General features: G+C 35.5%; 2 protein-coding genes and 1 pseudogene across 3 annotated transcripts; all 3 read left to right on the plus strand.

Annotated features, from left to right (window-relative positions):
* Nucleotides 1-408: 408 nt before the first annotated feature.
* Nucleotides 409-3949, plus strand: LOC104758080 (uncharacterized; annotated as a pseudogene). Its single transcript, XR_015587204.1, has 15 exons — nucleotides 409-661; nucleotides 798-862; nucleotides 956-1062; nucleotides 1155-1212; nucleotides 1370-1445; nucleotides 1590-1656; nucleotides 1796-1872; nucleotides 1922-1996; nucleotides 2143-2226; nucleotides 2304-2345; nucleotides 2433-2588; nucleotides 2753-2830; nucleotides 2994-3062; nucleotides 3186-3251; nucleotides 3779-3949. The product of XR_015587204.1 is annotated as an uncharacterized LOC104758080 (transcript).
* Nucleotides 3785-5984, plus strand: LOC104758079 (F-box/LRR-repeat protein At1g48400-like). Its single transcript, XM_010480891.3, has 3 exons — nucleotides 3785-5215; nucleotides 5314-5454; nucleotides 5551-5984. The coding sequence occupies exons 1-3, from the start codon at nucleotides 4229-4231 to the stop codon at nucleotides 5881-5883; spliced, it is 1461 nt and encodes a 486-aa protein (XP_010479193.2). The 5' UTR covers nucleotides 3785-4228; the 3' UTR covers nucleotides 5884-5984.
* A 258-nt stretch (nucleotides 5985-6242) lies between these two features.
* LOC104758081 (F-box/LRR-repeat protein At1g48400-like) lies at nucleotides 6243-8429 on the plus strand. Its single transcript, XM_010480892.2, has 4 exons — nucleotides 6243-7371; nucleotides 7469-7609; nucleotides 7715-7968; nucleotides 8348-8429. The coding sequence occupies exons 1-4, from the start codon at nucleotides 6391-6393 to the stop codon at nucleotides 8427-8429; spliced, it is 1458 nt and encodes a 485-aa protein (XP_010479194.1). The 5' UTR covers nucleotides 6243-6390.
* Nucleotides 8430-16495: the final 8066 nt, after the last annotated feature.

A 16495-nucleotide genomic window follows, 5' to 3' on the forward strand; every position in this document is an offset into this window, starting at 1 on the left:
CAAATTTTGAGCCTTTTGTAACAATATAAGAAACAAGCATAGTGAAAGATGATCAAATAATTTGGCAAGACAATGAACATAATAAGACAGAGATGAATTATGAATAAGCCTCTCTCTGGTACTGAGTGTTATAAGCAGTTTTGGTGGGATAAAAATCTAGGAACTTGTTGTAATTAGTAGGGGGTGCTCAAATCCGGTTTGAGAAAATCGTAAAAAACCAACAGTTTGAAAATCAAACCGAACCTAAAATGAAATACAAAACCACAAATTTTCCTTCTAAAAAGAGAACCGAAACCGTATTCAGTTCCTAAACCGATTTATTTGAATCGAACCGAGATAAAAACCGGATTTGTCCTGCATCTGTTTGCCCTTCTCCATCATAAAGCTCTGAAACGGTGACGTTTGGGTATGTGAAACTTTGAAAAGACGAAGTCGAAGAGAGAGGGACGAGACGAGGGAAACCAAGTTTATCAAAAGTGATTCCGCCATTGAAGAGGGTCACATCACATTCGAAAGAAGAAGAAGAGATCCAAAATGGATGATGACTGGGGTTTGACCGTGGAAGAGATGGATGCTGTCGAAAAAGATGCTCTTCGGATGATCAACCAGAAACGCAATTTATCTTCTTCTTCTTCCTTGCCAACTCCTAACCAGTAACGAGGTTTTAACCTAAATTTGGGTTTTTTTGTTTTTCTTGTTTGGTGCGGTAATTAGGGCAATTTCGTATGGCTACGAGTGTTTGTAATGTTCAATTTTGCTTCTAATCAGTCCCTTATGTGTGTGTTTCTTACGCTTAGGTTCATGCTTCGTCTCAAGGAACCAGAGTCTTACCTTCAACTCTCGCCCCTAAAACCAAACCCTGGTCAGTTTATTTTTTATTCCAGTACCATTTTATCTTATGTTATCTCTCTGCATATGGGTTTGTTCACGTTTACTGTATTAACTGCGAGGCTAGTCTCTAGGCCAAAAGATGAGAGCTTTAAGCCAAAGGAGCAAAAAGTTTCTGTCAAAATTTTGCTTCATTATAGTGGAGATCTTGCTGCTAAGTTCCCCTATAACCAGGTAAGTTATCATCACAAGTCAGAAGTCTTTGTGTGGAAATATGCTAAAGTAGTTTTGTGTTTGACACTTACTAGGTCTTTGTTTTTCTCTAGGTTGTGGTGGATGCTGTGTGCGTAAAATTCCTTAGGCTATTTGGAATGCTAAAGAAAGGTTTGTCTTTTTTATACTCTTTCATATGCATGAGTCATTTGTGTGATTTGTTTCTTTGTGTCTTTTGTATATCTTATGTGTTTTGTTGTGATCTGTTAACAAAACTGAGAAATAAGCCTTGGTATAATGCATTGTTTATTCTCTTGTGGAACTCCAGGTTATGGACCTTTCCCCTTTCTTCATTGTCATCAGCAGAAAATATTTTGCAACATGTTTCCAGCGTTAAAGTCGAGGTAAGGCACCTTGGTTCTTTATAATGGTTCAGAAAGTTTGATCTAGAGATCAAGCATCAATTAGGGATAGAGAACTTAGATCCTCTTGAATTTGATCTAGAGATCAAGCATCATTGCTATCTAATTTTTCCTTTTAATTATCAGATAGAGAACTTAGATCCTCTTGTGCAATGTCCAGTAGCCTCTGCCTCAAGAGTTCCAGATCTACAGCGTAAGTCAGGCACAATGTTTATTACATCAGACACTAATGTGATTCTTTAATATATGTTCATTCGTTGGACCCCTTTTTATTGGATTTTCATGTCTAACTTTCTCTTGCTTTCTTCTTCTTCTTCTTCTAATCTCCCTAGATCTTTATGAAAAGATACCAAGCCATATTGAGCCAAAGCTTCTTCCATTTCAGCGTGAAGGCATAAAGTATGTGTATGTCAGTGATATGTAGTACTTGTGATTCTTCTTTATTACCAAATGAACAGCCTTTTGGCTTTTGGCTACAGCACGGAGGACGTGTGCTCCTAGCAGATGAAATGGGTCTTGGAAAGACTTTACAGGCGAGTAGTTCCTGCTTATAGGCCTCTGTATATCTTTTTGTTTCTTTATAGCCCCTTGCAAACCAGCGAGAAACTATTTCTGGAGAACTGCTTGTAATATTTGTTTTTTGACACCAATCTTATTCGCATGCCCATTGTCTGTGCAGGCAATTGCTGTTTCAACATGCGTTCTGGAATCTTGGCCAGTTCTGATTATTGCACCATCTTCATTACGTTTACATTGGGCAACAGTATGCTTATGATATTTGAATTTTCTTGGACGTTCTTTATGTCACTTGAGATGATTCATTATGTTACTTTCTTGCAGATGATTCACCAATGGCTGCATGTACCTCCGTCAGACATAGTTGTATGTAGTTTAGTGCTTGTATAACGCTTGTAGCTTAAGTATACCCATTCTATATTTTCTCTCTAATCTAAGTTATCCTTTTAGTAGGTACTTTTACCGCAACCAGGTGGATCAAACAAGTGGGGATTTACTATAGTTTCCTCAAATACAAAGGGCACAATCCATCTTGATGGTGTCTTTAACATTTTTTCCTATGATGTGGTCTCTAAGCTGGACAAACTTCTAATGGCGCTGGACTTTAAGGTAACTAGACATTGCTTCGCACAGATGTTTTTAAGAGGAGGAGCTAAGTTAAGGAATGGAGAGGAAAGAGGCATTTATAATTTGCGTTCAGAAGCTTGCATATAAGGCTTTTAGTGTTTGTCACAATTATTTGAGTTTTTACAATGTACAGTCCTTCTTTGCAGGTCGTTATCGCAGACGAATCACATTTTTTTAAAAACGCTCAAGCAAATAGGACTAGTGCTTGCCTTCCAGTCATAAAGGTTTTATCGATATATCAATATATCATTCTCTTATTGTTTTGCCTACCAAGCTAGTTTTAAATTATCAGTTTCTTTTTGGTGTAGATTGTTACATTATTATTGAGTAATATTTCTCGTAGTTAGTTATATTCTATTAAAATTCATACTCATGCATATGTTTCAGAACGATCAATATGCGATCCTTCTGAGTGGAACTCCTGCTTTATCCAGACCAATAGAGCTATTCAAACAGGTGAGTTTTCCATTTTACTAGTCCGCATTTCTTTTTATTTTATTTGGATTTGTGAGGGACCTTGTGTATCTAGGGTTGTAATTTGATTTACTAAAAAATCCTTTTGGTCTTTACTCTTGGCAGCTGGGAGCTCTATATCCAGATGTTTATAAAAGTGTTCATGAATACGGGAGCAGATACTCCAAAGGCGTAAGTCAATTTATTCAACTTTTATATAATATATAATTCAATTTTTTTTTTTGTATTATATATATATCTGTGATATTTTTGTTGAATATATTGTAATTCTGCGGAGTATGATCAACAAGTTTAGGTGAATTTGATTAGATATGAATGAGATTGTTTGAGTTTAGTAATTAGTGATTTACTAGAGAGTCGAAGCTTAGGCTCGTGTTTAAACTTAGTGTTATTCAATTGAGGATTCGTAAATCGTAGGATTTGTAAAATGTTGAAACGTGATTGATTTGGTATACTTGTTCAGGAACCTTCAAAAATTGATATGTTTTGTAGACGTAAATATGCTTCTTTTCTTGATGTAAGTCTGCTTTTTTTTTTTGGTTGTAGCTTACAGTTTAGACCCTTGTAGTTGACAAGAAGTGATGACATGCCTTTTAGTTTCTTCGTGTGAGTTACAATCTCTATTGAAAGTGACTTGTATTTTGTGGCTAATGTTTCTTTTTTGAATCTCTGATTTTGGTTTCTCTTTGTGAAACTAGGCTGATACATTCAACGATTCTCATTAATTACATCATAGACTCAACACTCAAGTCTCTACAAGAAATCTCTATTGGTCATTCTGGCTCTCTTGGAAAGTTTCCTCTTTCGAGAAACGACAAAATTTATATATATTTTTTTTTGGTATTATAAAAACGCTTTGGGTTCTCTCTCTCTCTCTCCCAAATTCCTCCTTACATTGTAAGCTTTTCGATCTTCCTCGTCTCCTCCTCTGCCGTCGTAAGTTCCTAAAACTTTCTCTTGCTGAAAGATTCCTCTGCCTTCCGATTTGAAAGGATCCATCTTTGAAACTGGGTTTCTGTTGTTTGTTTGTTTGTTTGATTGCAAAACATTCAATTCAAATCGGAGGAGGAGCTTGTTGTTCCGATCCCAACCCCAATCGAGTTGTTTTAGTATGTAGTAGTAGGAGTTATAATTAAAATCCCTAAGTTATGATGAGTTCTACATATTCTAGAGACTCGATAAGCAATTTGCCAGATGAGATACTAGGCAAAATCTTGTCTTTGCTTCCGACGAAAGAGGCTGCTTCTACATCGGTTCTGTCCGAGACGTGGAGGAATCTTCTGGGTCTTGTAGACAACCTTTGCTTTGATGATTCGATGGTTGTGTATCCCAACGAAGAAGAAGCTTTAAGTGGTTCACATGGCTTCTCTGAGTTCGTAGACAAGGTACTGGCTCTGTTAAGCAATTCTCCTCGCATGAAGAAGTTCTCTCTTTGTCTTAGATATGATGACTACGATCGTTGTGTGAACCGTTGGATCTTGACTGCAATGGAACTCGGTTTATTGGAAATACACTTGCACGCCACCCCATGGTCATATATTGAGATCGAAACTAAGTTGTTGACGAGTAACACACTCGTTAAGCTCACACTATCCGGTCATTGTTCCCTTGAAGCCGAGCGTGTGTTTTTCCCAGTGCTCAAGTCACTCTCTCTCTTATTAGCTTCAGGGATTGATCATCCCAACTACTGCCGGCTCATAGATGGCTGCCCTGTCCTGGAAGAACTCTTCATAACCGAAGATGATCCTTCCGATTCACCATGTTGCGGTACGGGTGTGGATAGCGCATCCATCAAGCGACTTGTCGTTTCTGTCAATCTTCCGGGTTCTAAATATGATCACGAAGTAACTTATTTTGAAGCACCGAGTCTAATGTACCTTGACTATTCTAATTATGTCTGCGAATATTATCAGTTAACTGATTTGGGTTCGCTTGTCGAAGTTCGGCTGAGTCTCCGGTTATGGGAGTCAACTATCGATTATGATTACTCTGATGATGATGAAGAAGGGGTTGATGACTTTTATGGTTTCTATTATGGCTACGAATCAGAGGAGGCTATATTTGGTGATGTGACAAACCTAGTTGCCGGTATAAGCAACATTACGACCTTTCACTTGTCTCCCGATTCCCTTGAGGTCAGTTCTTCTTCTTCTCTTTGCTATTTGATTCTGTTTTGGTTTGTATAGGTAGGATCTGTCTACTGATGATGATCATATATATAAATTAAATTCAGGCGTTTCATTTCTGTTGTGAATCTATGCCCATGTTCAACAAACTCCTTACTTTATCTATTGAGAGTAACAAGGATAAAGGTTGGCAAGTAATGCCACTTCTCCTCAAGAGTTGTCCGATTCTAAACACATTAGTCTTCAAGGTTGGTATCGTTCATTTCCTTATTAATATTCTTTTTTTTGTTGTTAGTATACCATTATTGCCCATTAAACATTGTCAGATTCGTCTCTCGTTTCAGGGCCTTGTGCACAGAGTAACAAATAGATGCGGAGATGCATGCTCTTGCATCCCGAAGAAGCATAAGATGAAGAACAATAAGAAGAGGAAGATTGTGAAGGAGGAGGTTGAGAAATTGTCTTGTTTATGGACATGCCATGTGAAGGTACTAGAGGTTTCAGAGTATGGAGGTTCTTTTAAAGAGCTGATACAGATGAGACATTTCTTGAGCAAGTTGGAATGTCTTGAAACTGTGAATGTTGGTGTTGGTGTGGACAACAACAATGAGTTCTTGAGAACTAATCTACTGACTCTCCCCAGACAGTCATCAGAGTGCAACATCCAATTCATTTGACCTTTCTTTCCTTATCTTTCTCAGTTTGATATCAATGTGAAAGTAACATACATACGATTATAGCACACTATCATAATAATATCATGAAAGTTCGTTACAAATTGTTTCTGAAATGTGCTGATGTTATCATCACATGAACGTTAAGTTACATATGCTATGTTCTGATGCTATCATCACATGAATGCTTTTCTCCCAACCCAGAGTTAAGTGAGAGGTCTAGTGACATACCTGTATTGTGGTTATGGCAATCATCAAAACTTGCATTCCAAATGGTCTTGGTGATATCATGATTTCCTGTGTATTGCAGGAGGCGGGATCCCACTGGAACAATTAATGCCATGAAAATGGAAACTTTTTTTTTTTTTTTTTTTTTTTTTTGTCTTTTTTTGTTTGTTTCTCTTCGATTTAAAGGATCTGTCTTTGATATTCTAGGTTAAGATTCGAAGGCTTGTGATCCTAATCGAGTTGTCTTATTGTGTATTAGGTATAAATTAAAATCCCTAATCTATGGCTATGAGTTCTCGTAGTGATCTAATCAGCAGTTTGCCAGATGAGATTCTTGGCAAAATCTTGTCTTTGCTTCCGACAAAAGCTGCTGCTTCCACATCGGTCCTGTCCAAGAGGTGGAAGAATCTTTTGGGTCTTGTAGACAACCTTTGTTTTGATGATTCGATGGTTGTTTACCCCAACGAGGAAGAAGCAACAAGTGGTTCAGATCGCTTCTGTGATTTCGTAGACAAGACACTAGCTCTGTTAAGCAATTCGCACATAAAGAAATTATCTCTGCGTCATGTACCTCGACCTCGCCTTAACGATGCATACCAACGTTGGTTTTGGACAGCAATGGAACGTGGTTTCTTGGAACTACACTTGCACGCCACCCACCGCTATTTTGGTTTTGATATAGAGACAAAGTTGTTAACGAGCAAGACACTTGTTAAGCTCACACTATCTGGTGAATGTTCTCTTGACGTTGAGCGTGTGTTTTTCCCTGCCCTCAAATCGCTTTCTCTCTTATCAGTGTTAGGGCTTGATTGTCCCAACTATTGTCGGCTCCTTGATGCCTGCCCTGTGCTGGAAGATTTATTCATAACTGATGCTGATCACTGGTACCTGCCATGTTGCGGTGTGTTCGTGGAAAGTCCCACCATCAAGCGACTTGTGGTTTTTGTCAATCTTCCCGATGCTAAGGAGTATCACAGTACTGTCTTTTTTAAAGCTTCACGTCTTGTCTACCTTGACTATTCTAGTTATGTCTCCAAACAGTATGAGTTTGTTGATTTCGATTTGCTTGTCGAAGCCAGGCTGAGTCTGAAGTTATGGGAGTCAACTGACAATCATGACGAGGACGATGATGGTTTTTCTTTTTATTGTGATGATGACGATGATCTCTTTGATGAATATGAACCCATATATGGTGATGTTACAAATCTGGTTGCGGGTATAAGCAACATTTCGACTCTTCACTTGTCTCCTGAATCCCTTGAGGTCAGTTTTTGCTACGTCCTTGGATTTGTTTTTAATTTTCGCAGGCAGCAATGTCTCTCACCTATATATATATATATTTTTTTTGGGTTGTGATCAGGTGTTTCATTTCTGCTGTAAATCCATGCCGGTCTTCAACAACCTCCTTAAATTATCTATTGAGAGTAACATGGAGAAAGGTTGGCAAGTAATGCCACTTTTGATCAAGAGTTGTCCAAATCTACAAACTTTAGTCATCAAGGTATTATCAATTTCCTTATTGAGATTCTTTTTCTTGTTAGTACTGTTGCCTCTCGTTAGTTGTTAGTTTATACATGTCAAATTGGTCTCTCGTCTCTGGTTTTAGGGTCTTGTGCACAGAGTAACAAACAAATGTGGAGATGCATGCGCTTGCATCCCTAAGAAGCATAATAGGAAGCACAACAAGAAGAGGAAGATTGTGAAGGAGGAGGAGGAGTTAAGTTGTTTATGGACATGTCAAGTGAAAGTGCTAGAGATTTCAGAGTATAAAGGTTCTTTTCAAGAGCTGAAACAGATGAGACATTTCTTGGGGAAGTTGAAATGTCTTGAAACTGTGAAAGTTGGTGTTGACGGGGACAAGTACAACAACAATGAGTTCTTTTTTTTTTTTTTTTTGCTAAGCGAGTAAATATCATTAAAATGAAAAGTTTGGATTTACATAGGGGATTACCAATATATTGGTCCCTTGGCAAAAAAGCTCAAAAAACAAGGAAGCAACAATAACTCAATTAATAGCCAGATAAACCTAGACACGAGTCAACGGACCCAGAGAGTGAAAAACTTCTTGAAGCTCTTCTTATGGCCTTTGGCAATGGTGGTGTTAATGATTTCTCGGTCAATTGATTTGAAGATGGTAAACGGAGGAATGGCTTGAGAATTATGAAGGATGTTGTTTCTCTGTTTCCAAATTGCATAAACTGCTGCCTGAGCTACCAGCTTTCGAAGCGCAGAGAGAGAGGAAGCAGAACAATGAGTTCTTTCGAGCTAATCTGCTGGCTCTCCCCAGAGTTTCATCAAAGTGCAACATCCAATTCATCTAATCTTTTCTTTCGTTATCTTTTTTTTTAGTTAGATGGCAATGTGAATGTAACTTAATGGGGGGGGGGGGGGGGATATATGATTATAATAAGATTTTATTGAAACGGTTGAGTGTAAAGGTCTTTCTTGTGTGGTAAGTAATATTAAGAAAACCCGGTTTGTTGGAGATTGACCTTGTTTAAAGACAAATCATCAGAGGAAGAAGAAAAACTCTAGCTTTGTTGAGGCTCTAGCTTTAAAATACTGTGTCGTTTTATGTATAAGAATACTACAGCTAGTATGTGTTTAAGGTCTGTTTCCATTTAGGTGGTAAACAAAGAAATTAATCAAAACTATTTTCTCATCTTTCTTCTATGTACTTGTGCAGAACAAGGTGGAACCAGGCTGTAATTTGTACTTTATTTTGCTTAGGACTTAGGAGAGATTACTAATAGAACTTTGCAGTACCTTCAAATTAGCAGCTGCAAGTAGAAGACTGAACAGGTTAATGATTATCTCTAAAGTATATGAGCTAAATAGACAGAGACTGATATTTAAGATACTTTCAAATTCTTTTGGAACAACTTTGTATTAAACTGAACAATCGAAAGGATTGTGATTCACATGTCACACATATATATATCTTTCTATATTCTACGATAAAAAATATGGATCCGTGGTTAATATTCTCACATATAAAACCAATTTAGAAACTGATTCCATTTATAGCCTATATATTTGAGAATATTTGGGAATTAGTCTATGATGGCATTGACTATATATTTTGTATATAAATTACTAGTTTTTAGTATATTGTAAATAAGAGATTTCCAATATTTGGTCTCGTTTTGGTTCATTAAGAAAAAAATAGGGAGATTTGCACCCACACCTACTTTGCATCCATCTTCTTTCACTTTCACCTACTTTCTGCTATTGCTATACTTTTTCAAGTTTTTTGGCTTAGGTGTCATTTTTAATGGCCAAAATGCCCCTCTCCTCTTTCTCTCCTTCTTTTCTCTCTTTTTTTCTTATTTGTTTTCTTTTTATTGTTGTTAACACTTTAAATGATTATCATAAAACAAATTATCTATTTATTTATATATAATATGTTATGATTATATATTTTCTATATTTTAAAATACATATTGCTATATTTATTATGAATTTTTAGATTATACAGTATCCATTTGTCATTGAACAAATGTTCAATGATAAGTGGTTAATCAATTGCAGTATTATGTTATGTTATGATCTCTTTGCAAAGTTCATGTGTTACCCAAAACTCAAAGAACATAAAAAAAGAGCTTATGATGATTAGTTACGGACCTTAACTTGAAAAGAAAAGAAAGAAAAATAAACAAAGTTTAAAGTTTAGTGGATAAATAAATTATGGATAGGTCTCCATGGATTCATTCAAAACAAAGTAAATTTTTCCAAGGTTAGACTCTTTTCCACCACCAGTTCGGAATGTGCGGCAATAACAAAGTATATTCATACTTTAAGATTCATGATTTCCATCCAAGCCCATCCACTTAACTTTGACCACATGAACATTAAACTTAATTTGTTGACATATGTTTGTTGGACATGAGCACATGCTTTCTTCTGCTATGATATCATTTAGTTTAGTTTGATGCTACAAATGATAACCATGTGTACATGGTAGCATGGATATTATTGGTGTTTTGTTCATTCATATTCTGTAGGCATAGTATTGTTATTGTGGGATATCATTTATTTTAGTTTGATCGTTACAAATGATAACCATGTGTACATGGTAGCATGGATACCATTGGTATTTTGTTCATTCATATTTTGTAGGTATAGTATTGTTATTGTGGGATATCATTTAGTTTAGTTTGATCGCTACAAATGATAACCATGTGTATATGGTAGCATGGATACCATTGGTGTTTTGTTCATTCATATTCTGTAGGTATAGTATTGTTATTATGGGATATCATTTAGTTTAGTTTGATCGCTACAAATGATAACCATGTGTACATAGTAGCATGGATCCCACCGGTGTTTTATTCATTCATATTCTGCAGGTATAATATTGTTATTGTGCAAAGAAATAAATAGATAGTACACATGGTGTAGGAGTTAAATTTAAAAATTTTAATTACAAAAATTAGTATCTTGTTTATTATTTTCAGATAGCTTAACATATGTTGTTAATTTCCCGTTAATATATTATGTTAAATTATGCGACGTTAAGTGGCAGTTATTTCTGTTTTTTTTTTGGTTTTTTTATTTATTTTAAATTTTCTTAAATGTGTAATTCGATTTTTTTTTTGGTTTTGTAGAATAGAAAGAAAGTGCTCTTTCTTTTATCTTTAAACTGATAAATTTAAAATATTTTTTTGTGAAAATATATGGTGGAACACATAAAATTCAAATTCATGAGTTGTTTAATTGAGAGTTATTTTAAGATTCTTTTAACTAAGATCATGAGAGTTGCGGTAGAGTAATTAAGATTTTATAGCATAAATATTATTTGTTTTGATATATTTTGGAAACTAAAAAAGTAATAATTGTTTTTTAAGGTAAATAAGATATCTGATTTTTAAAAAATAAATTGTGACTGTTTTCTTATTTTGTTTTTGGATTTTTTGTTAATAAAATCTGATGTTGAGAGAGAGAGAGGAGAGAGAGAGGAGAGAGAGAGGAGAGAGAATAGAAGGGATTAGAAGGAGTGAGGGCTAATATGTAAAAAAACTTAAAAAAGTATATGAGTAGTAGAAAGTAGGTGTAATTGTAAATAGTTTTGGAAAAAGTGGGTGTGGGTGCTAAAATCTCAAAAAAGTATGTAGATTTTTTAAAAGAATTTGTTAGAAATACTCTTTTTTGGACACTCCTTTTCAAAAATACCTATTTTTTTTAATATATTTTTTTTATCTTTTACACAATTACATTATGTTAAATTAATTTTTAGATTTTTTTAAGGTTTGGGTTATCTATTATATATTTAGGATATAGTTTTGAGGGGTTAGAATTTATTTGGAGTTTAAAGCTTAAAATTTAGTAATTTTATACATAGAAAAAATGTATTTTTGAAAAGTGACATAGGGAAAGGAGTATTTTTGAAAACTCCTTTTTAATGAGGGATTCTTACAATTTTTTATATAAAACAAGTTAATTATAGTACATTAGTTTGTGTGGGATATTCAAAACAAAACAAAAAAATACATAAATTAAAATGGAGAATATATACTAGAAAGTAAAATGGAGAATTAATCTATGATGACAATGTGTAATAAATATTTTGAAGTTTCTTAAATACATGATATATTAATAAATATTTTGAAGTTTCTTATACAAAAAATATATTAGTTTTAGTATATTAGCATGCCTAGAAATTAATTCTTAAAAAAAAAATACAGGATATTTGAATTATATTATTATCTTCAAGTTCAACCATACATAAAATTTTAGGAAAAACAACATGATAATATATATGTGACATTTGTACCATTTTTTTTTGTTTTTTGTCGCCAAACATGTGGGCCATTTGTACAATTCATGAATAGTTATACAACTTTAACAAAAAAAATGAATAGTTATACAAATGCAATATCAATTGATAATAGTACATAATGTGCACATATCCCAAATTTTTTGTAGGTAAGTTTACATATTAGTTTCTGGAAATCCAATTATTTCTTATTCTTTTTACTTTTAGCGATTATTTGAAATATTGATCAAAGCTTGATTGGTATATGACAAACATGTAACTTCAATGGAAATGAACAATATTTATGCATTTCTTTACATGTAGATGAGATGATTTTTTTTTTGTTTTTTTTTGTCACCTTATGATGTTTTTTATTTAAGATTTTGAATCATTAGATTTTATTAAAACGGTTAGTGTCAACTACAACAACAAACAGCAGAGAGATACACTATGTTGCACAAAAATTCTTCTTAAAGCGGATAATATTGATGTCGGCATTCATGAACTTGAGACCACCAGCATTTTCACAAAAGCACTTTGGGAAAATGGTGATGTATTCAACACAGACCTTCATGGGCAAAAAAGAAGCCGCGACTTCTCGTTTTTCACCGAGCCTCCTCCCACTTACACCCTTTGGAGACTCAATGGCCGCAATGAAAGAACCATTGATGAGAATAAGGTCAATATTACCCTCTTATCCCTAAACACAACAAAAGCACCGAGTAAAAAAGGGTGGAAACTGTTCAGATCTCTCCACATGTATTGTCTCTCCATGGAGGATGTGGAACGAGTTCGTCCTAAACTCCCTCCTAAAGCACCTAACCCGAAAGGCCCAAAAAATCGAAAGACCCTGATGGTGACGGAAAAGGGATGGAAGAAGATTTTGGGTTACCAAACCCAATTCCAAAGCCTGCCAAGACCAAGCCATCTATGCCTAGGAGACAAGGCGGCAGAGGTAAGGACATTGATGCCTGTGGAAACAGCCTGACTAAATACGTCTGTGGATTAGGTGAGCCCTCTTGCTTAGGTGGTCTGGCCAGAGTGAATTCTCCAATGGGAAACATAAATGTGATTTAGTATAATTATATCTCTTTTGAATCTGCAGGTGTCTATGTGGGAGGGGAATTACATTTTGGAGTAACCAACTTATTCTCTGCCCATTCTCTTACCTCTCTCTGTTCTGTTCATGAGACCGTGAGACCAAACACCATGACCACCATATACGGTATCGACTGTGTCCTGGATTGCTGCACTGTGGTGTTGGTGCTAACTGCTAACCTTTTGTTGTTTTGAATCTGCGCAGGGGAGGGCTTCGAGAACAGGATCATGGAGTTCTTTTTCAAGTTGACTAAGAAGAAGCACCAAAAGGTCATCAGCAAGGACAACAAGGCTCTTGGTAATCTCGGAAGGAAATATATGTCTTAAATGCATTAGAAAGATACAAAGTATAGTAACGCTTGACTACTTGCACTCTGTTGTTTTGCAGTATTCTTCCCTGAGGTGTCTGGATCAAATTTTGACTCTCACCATGGATTTGTTGTTGAATATGGTGAAGATAGGGATGCTGACTTAGGTGAGTCCCCACCCCTTGATTTTATTTAATTAATTTGCTACAACACTTCTGCAAAAAATTTAACATGACCGTATGATCATTACTGAGATGGAAACGTATAATGTGATACTTAAGCTGCGTAGAGAAAACCATAGTAGCAAGCGTAAATATTCTCAAGGATCTCTTATATCTGCAGGTTTCCATGTGGATGATCCAGAAAAAACATTCAATGTTTGCTTGAGTAAACAAGTTGAGAGGGAGGGGAATTATATTTCAGAGGCACACGATTGCAAGAAACATGCCAATACAGATGCAAAGCGAGAGGTATGTGAGACCTTTTCAGGAGCATTCCTCTTTGTCTACTACATTCCAGTATTCCGCCGGTAAATGGTTAATTGGTAAAAGTAAAACATTCATTTCCCACCGTTTGATTTAATCTCATATACTTGGTCAGGCTGTACTACACCGTGGTGCCAGAGCAACAACATCTAGTCATGAGGTCAACATGGTTCTTTGGTGCAAAAGGTAAACACTCTTAAAGCTTGCTTCAGGATTTCAAATGACAATTGAATCACAATTTTCTTCTGCTGGTGCTCTCTTTCTTTATGAGAGATGAAATCATATCACAAGGAATTCTCAAGCTGGTGCGGTCAATGCTTCCAAGGAAAGAAAAGGCAGACTCTTGCTGCCAGGAGAAATCATATCACAAGGATTACTCTATAGTCTATAGTATCGATGAGATTACTTGTATAGAAATCATAAAGACTTTTTTCCCTGTAGTTAATAATTCACCACTGCGTCTTCAAACTGTATATAGTACGTTTTACTAATTTTGTTCTCCGTATATTAGTACGATAAATCTATGATATAAAATCGGTTTGATTATTTTTTTTTTCCTTTTTTTGTCAAGAATTTCTTATAGTAAAAAACTAGTAAAACGCATACAACCAATTCCAGGTTCACTTTGTGCTCAAAGTTCATCCCCGTTTTGTTTGTTTAACATTTAGCTAGGATCCATCCTTTGTGAAACCCTCTATCATTCTTTCCTTGGGTAACCTTTTTTACTTTGTACGTATAATCTTATGGGTCGTTTAGGTTGTATCTATCTTTTTTCTATTTGACTCGTTTTGGGTTTAAATGAAATTTGAAAAGAGTAAACTCAAACTCAATAACTTGGCGTACTTAATTACTATCTAACGCGTTGTTTACATGAACAAGTGTTTTCACCGATTGTCCATTTTTCAATATTTGCTTTCGTACAATAATGGTTACAATATACTACACATTTTGACTACATGATTAGTCGGAGAAATACTTTTGCAAAGCCGATCGATCTGTGCACTGCTTGACAAGATTCTTCTTATATATTCATGATATTTTGGTGACACAATCATATTCATGTTGACTTACACATTTTCCACATCAAAGCGGGAAAAAGACAGGTAAAGAAGAAAAGGTCAGATGATCATTGGATGTTGTTTCACTTTCTTTGATGATAGTCTGGGGAGAGTCAGCAGATGAGCTCGCAAGAACATACTTCTATTGTCGTTGTCCACATCAACAACACGTACAACTCTCACAGTTTCAAGACGTTACAACTCTTCACAGTTTCAAGACGTTCCAACGTACTCTGAAATCTCTAGCACCTTTGCTTGACTTGTCCACAAACAACATAATGCATGCCTCCTCTTTCTTTACAATATCCCTCTGCTTCTTAGGGATGCAAGCGCATTCATCTCCGCATATGTTTGTTACTCTGTGCACTGTGCAACCAGAGACCAATTTGACATGTACAAAATTAACGGGCAACACTAACAAGAAAAATAATCTCAATAAGGAAATTGATCATACCTTGATGACTAAAAACAGTCTGTAAATTTGGACAACTCTTGATAAAAAAATGGCATTAATTGCCAATCTTTTCCCTTGTGTTACTCTCATGTCAACAGATAAATTAAAGAGGTTGTTGAACATCGGCATGGATTTACAGCAGAAATGGAATGCCATGATACTACACAACAACAACAAAAAACATGTATAAAAACTCAGAGACCTTGCAACCAAACAATAGAAGGAGGGGAGACGAGAAAGATAGAAAAGCTTCTTGCTTTGCATGACGATGGAATTTGATCCCTAAGATTTCGATAGACATAACACAAAAACTACAATTTACATAGAAACTAGAAACAAACTACATTTTACATAGAAACTTGAAACAACAACAAACTCGGACATGAACATTCTTATAGTTCCCATATATATAATTTTTTTATGAAGAGGATAACATTTCAATCAAACACATATAAACCTTATATAATAAAATCAAAGCAACATCGGCTCTAGTCACATTAGAGATGTTTTGCATTGATTTGGTTAATCTACTAGTCAACGGAGATTTCCCTTGAAACTCTTCTTCACAAAGAGAAGCTTCTACCCTGGCATCGATCCAAATTTAGGGACTCCTTTAGAGATATGTAGAAACTGATGTTTCTCACAATGAATTTGTTTAGGAGAGAAACAAATTCAATAACAATCTCTTAAAGAACTTGGATCAAAGTAGACAAGAAAAGGAGAAATGAAATCTCTTGAGAAACAAGTTAGGTTTTGCTCAAGAACAAAGAGGAATTAGGGTTTTTGTATTAAGAATTGGTTGGATCTTACAATGAGAGGATTGCCCTCTATTTATAGGTATTCAAATATCTATTGAATATATTCGAATATATTAAATATATTGACTTTCCTAAAATCAGGCGAACTGATTAGGAAAGTCTTTCCCTTCTTACTAGGTCAGCCGCAGGGCGAGTTGAAGTGTCGGTTCGTCACCTCGGCAGTGGGCCTCTCGGTGTTATTGGGCCTTCAGGGATGAAGTCCAAACCCAGGTCGAGTTCCCGGTTTAGATGATCGGTTCTCTTAACGGGTTTAGATCGGTATGTTGGGGGTGCTAATTCCCGCACCAACAAGATAGCTTCGATGGCTTCGGGAACATCAGCATTTAAGATCGTTTTGTATCTTCGACTACATATGTAGTTCCGGTCTCTTTTAAAGCCTGTTTTAGCATTTAAGATCGTTTAAGTTCCGGT

This window comes from Camelina sativa, chromosome 17 (genome assembly GCF_030686135.1).
Source record: "Camelina sativa cultivar CO46 ecotype springtype chromosome 17, ASM3068613v1".
Lineage (NCBI taxonomy): Eukaryota > Viridiplantae > Streptophyta > Magnoliopsida > Brassicales > Brassicaceae > Camelina > Camelina sativa.

Coding starts and splice junctions, on each gene's coding strand:
- LOC104758081 (XM_010480892.2), top strand. CDS start 6,391: ATGGCTATGAGTTCTCGTAGTGATCTAATCAGCAGTTTGCCAGATGAG. Junction 7,372..7,468: donor TGTCTCCTGAATCCCTTGAG/GTCAGTTTTTGC, acceptor GGTTGTGATCAG/GTGTTTCATTTCTGCTGTAA. Junction 7,610..7,714: donor TACAAACTTTAGTCATCAAG/GTATTATCAATT, acceptor CTCTGGTTTTAG/GGTCTTGTGCACAGAGTAAC.
- LOC104758079 (XM_010480891.3), top strand. CDS start 4,229: ATGATGAGTTCTACATATTCTAGAGACTCGATAAGCAATTTGCCAGAT. Junction 5,216..5,313: donor TGTCTCCCGATTCCCTTGAG/GTCAGTTCTTCT, acceptor AATTAAATTCAG/GCGTTTCATTTCTGTTGTGA. Junction 5,455..5,550: donor TAAACACATTAGTCTTCAAG/GTTGGTATCGTT, acceptor CTCTCGTTTCAG/GGCCTTGTGCACAGAGTAAC.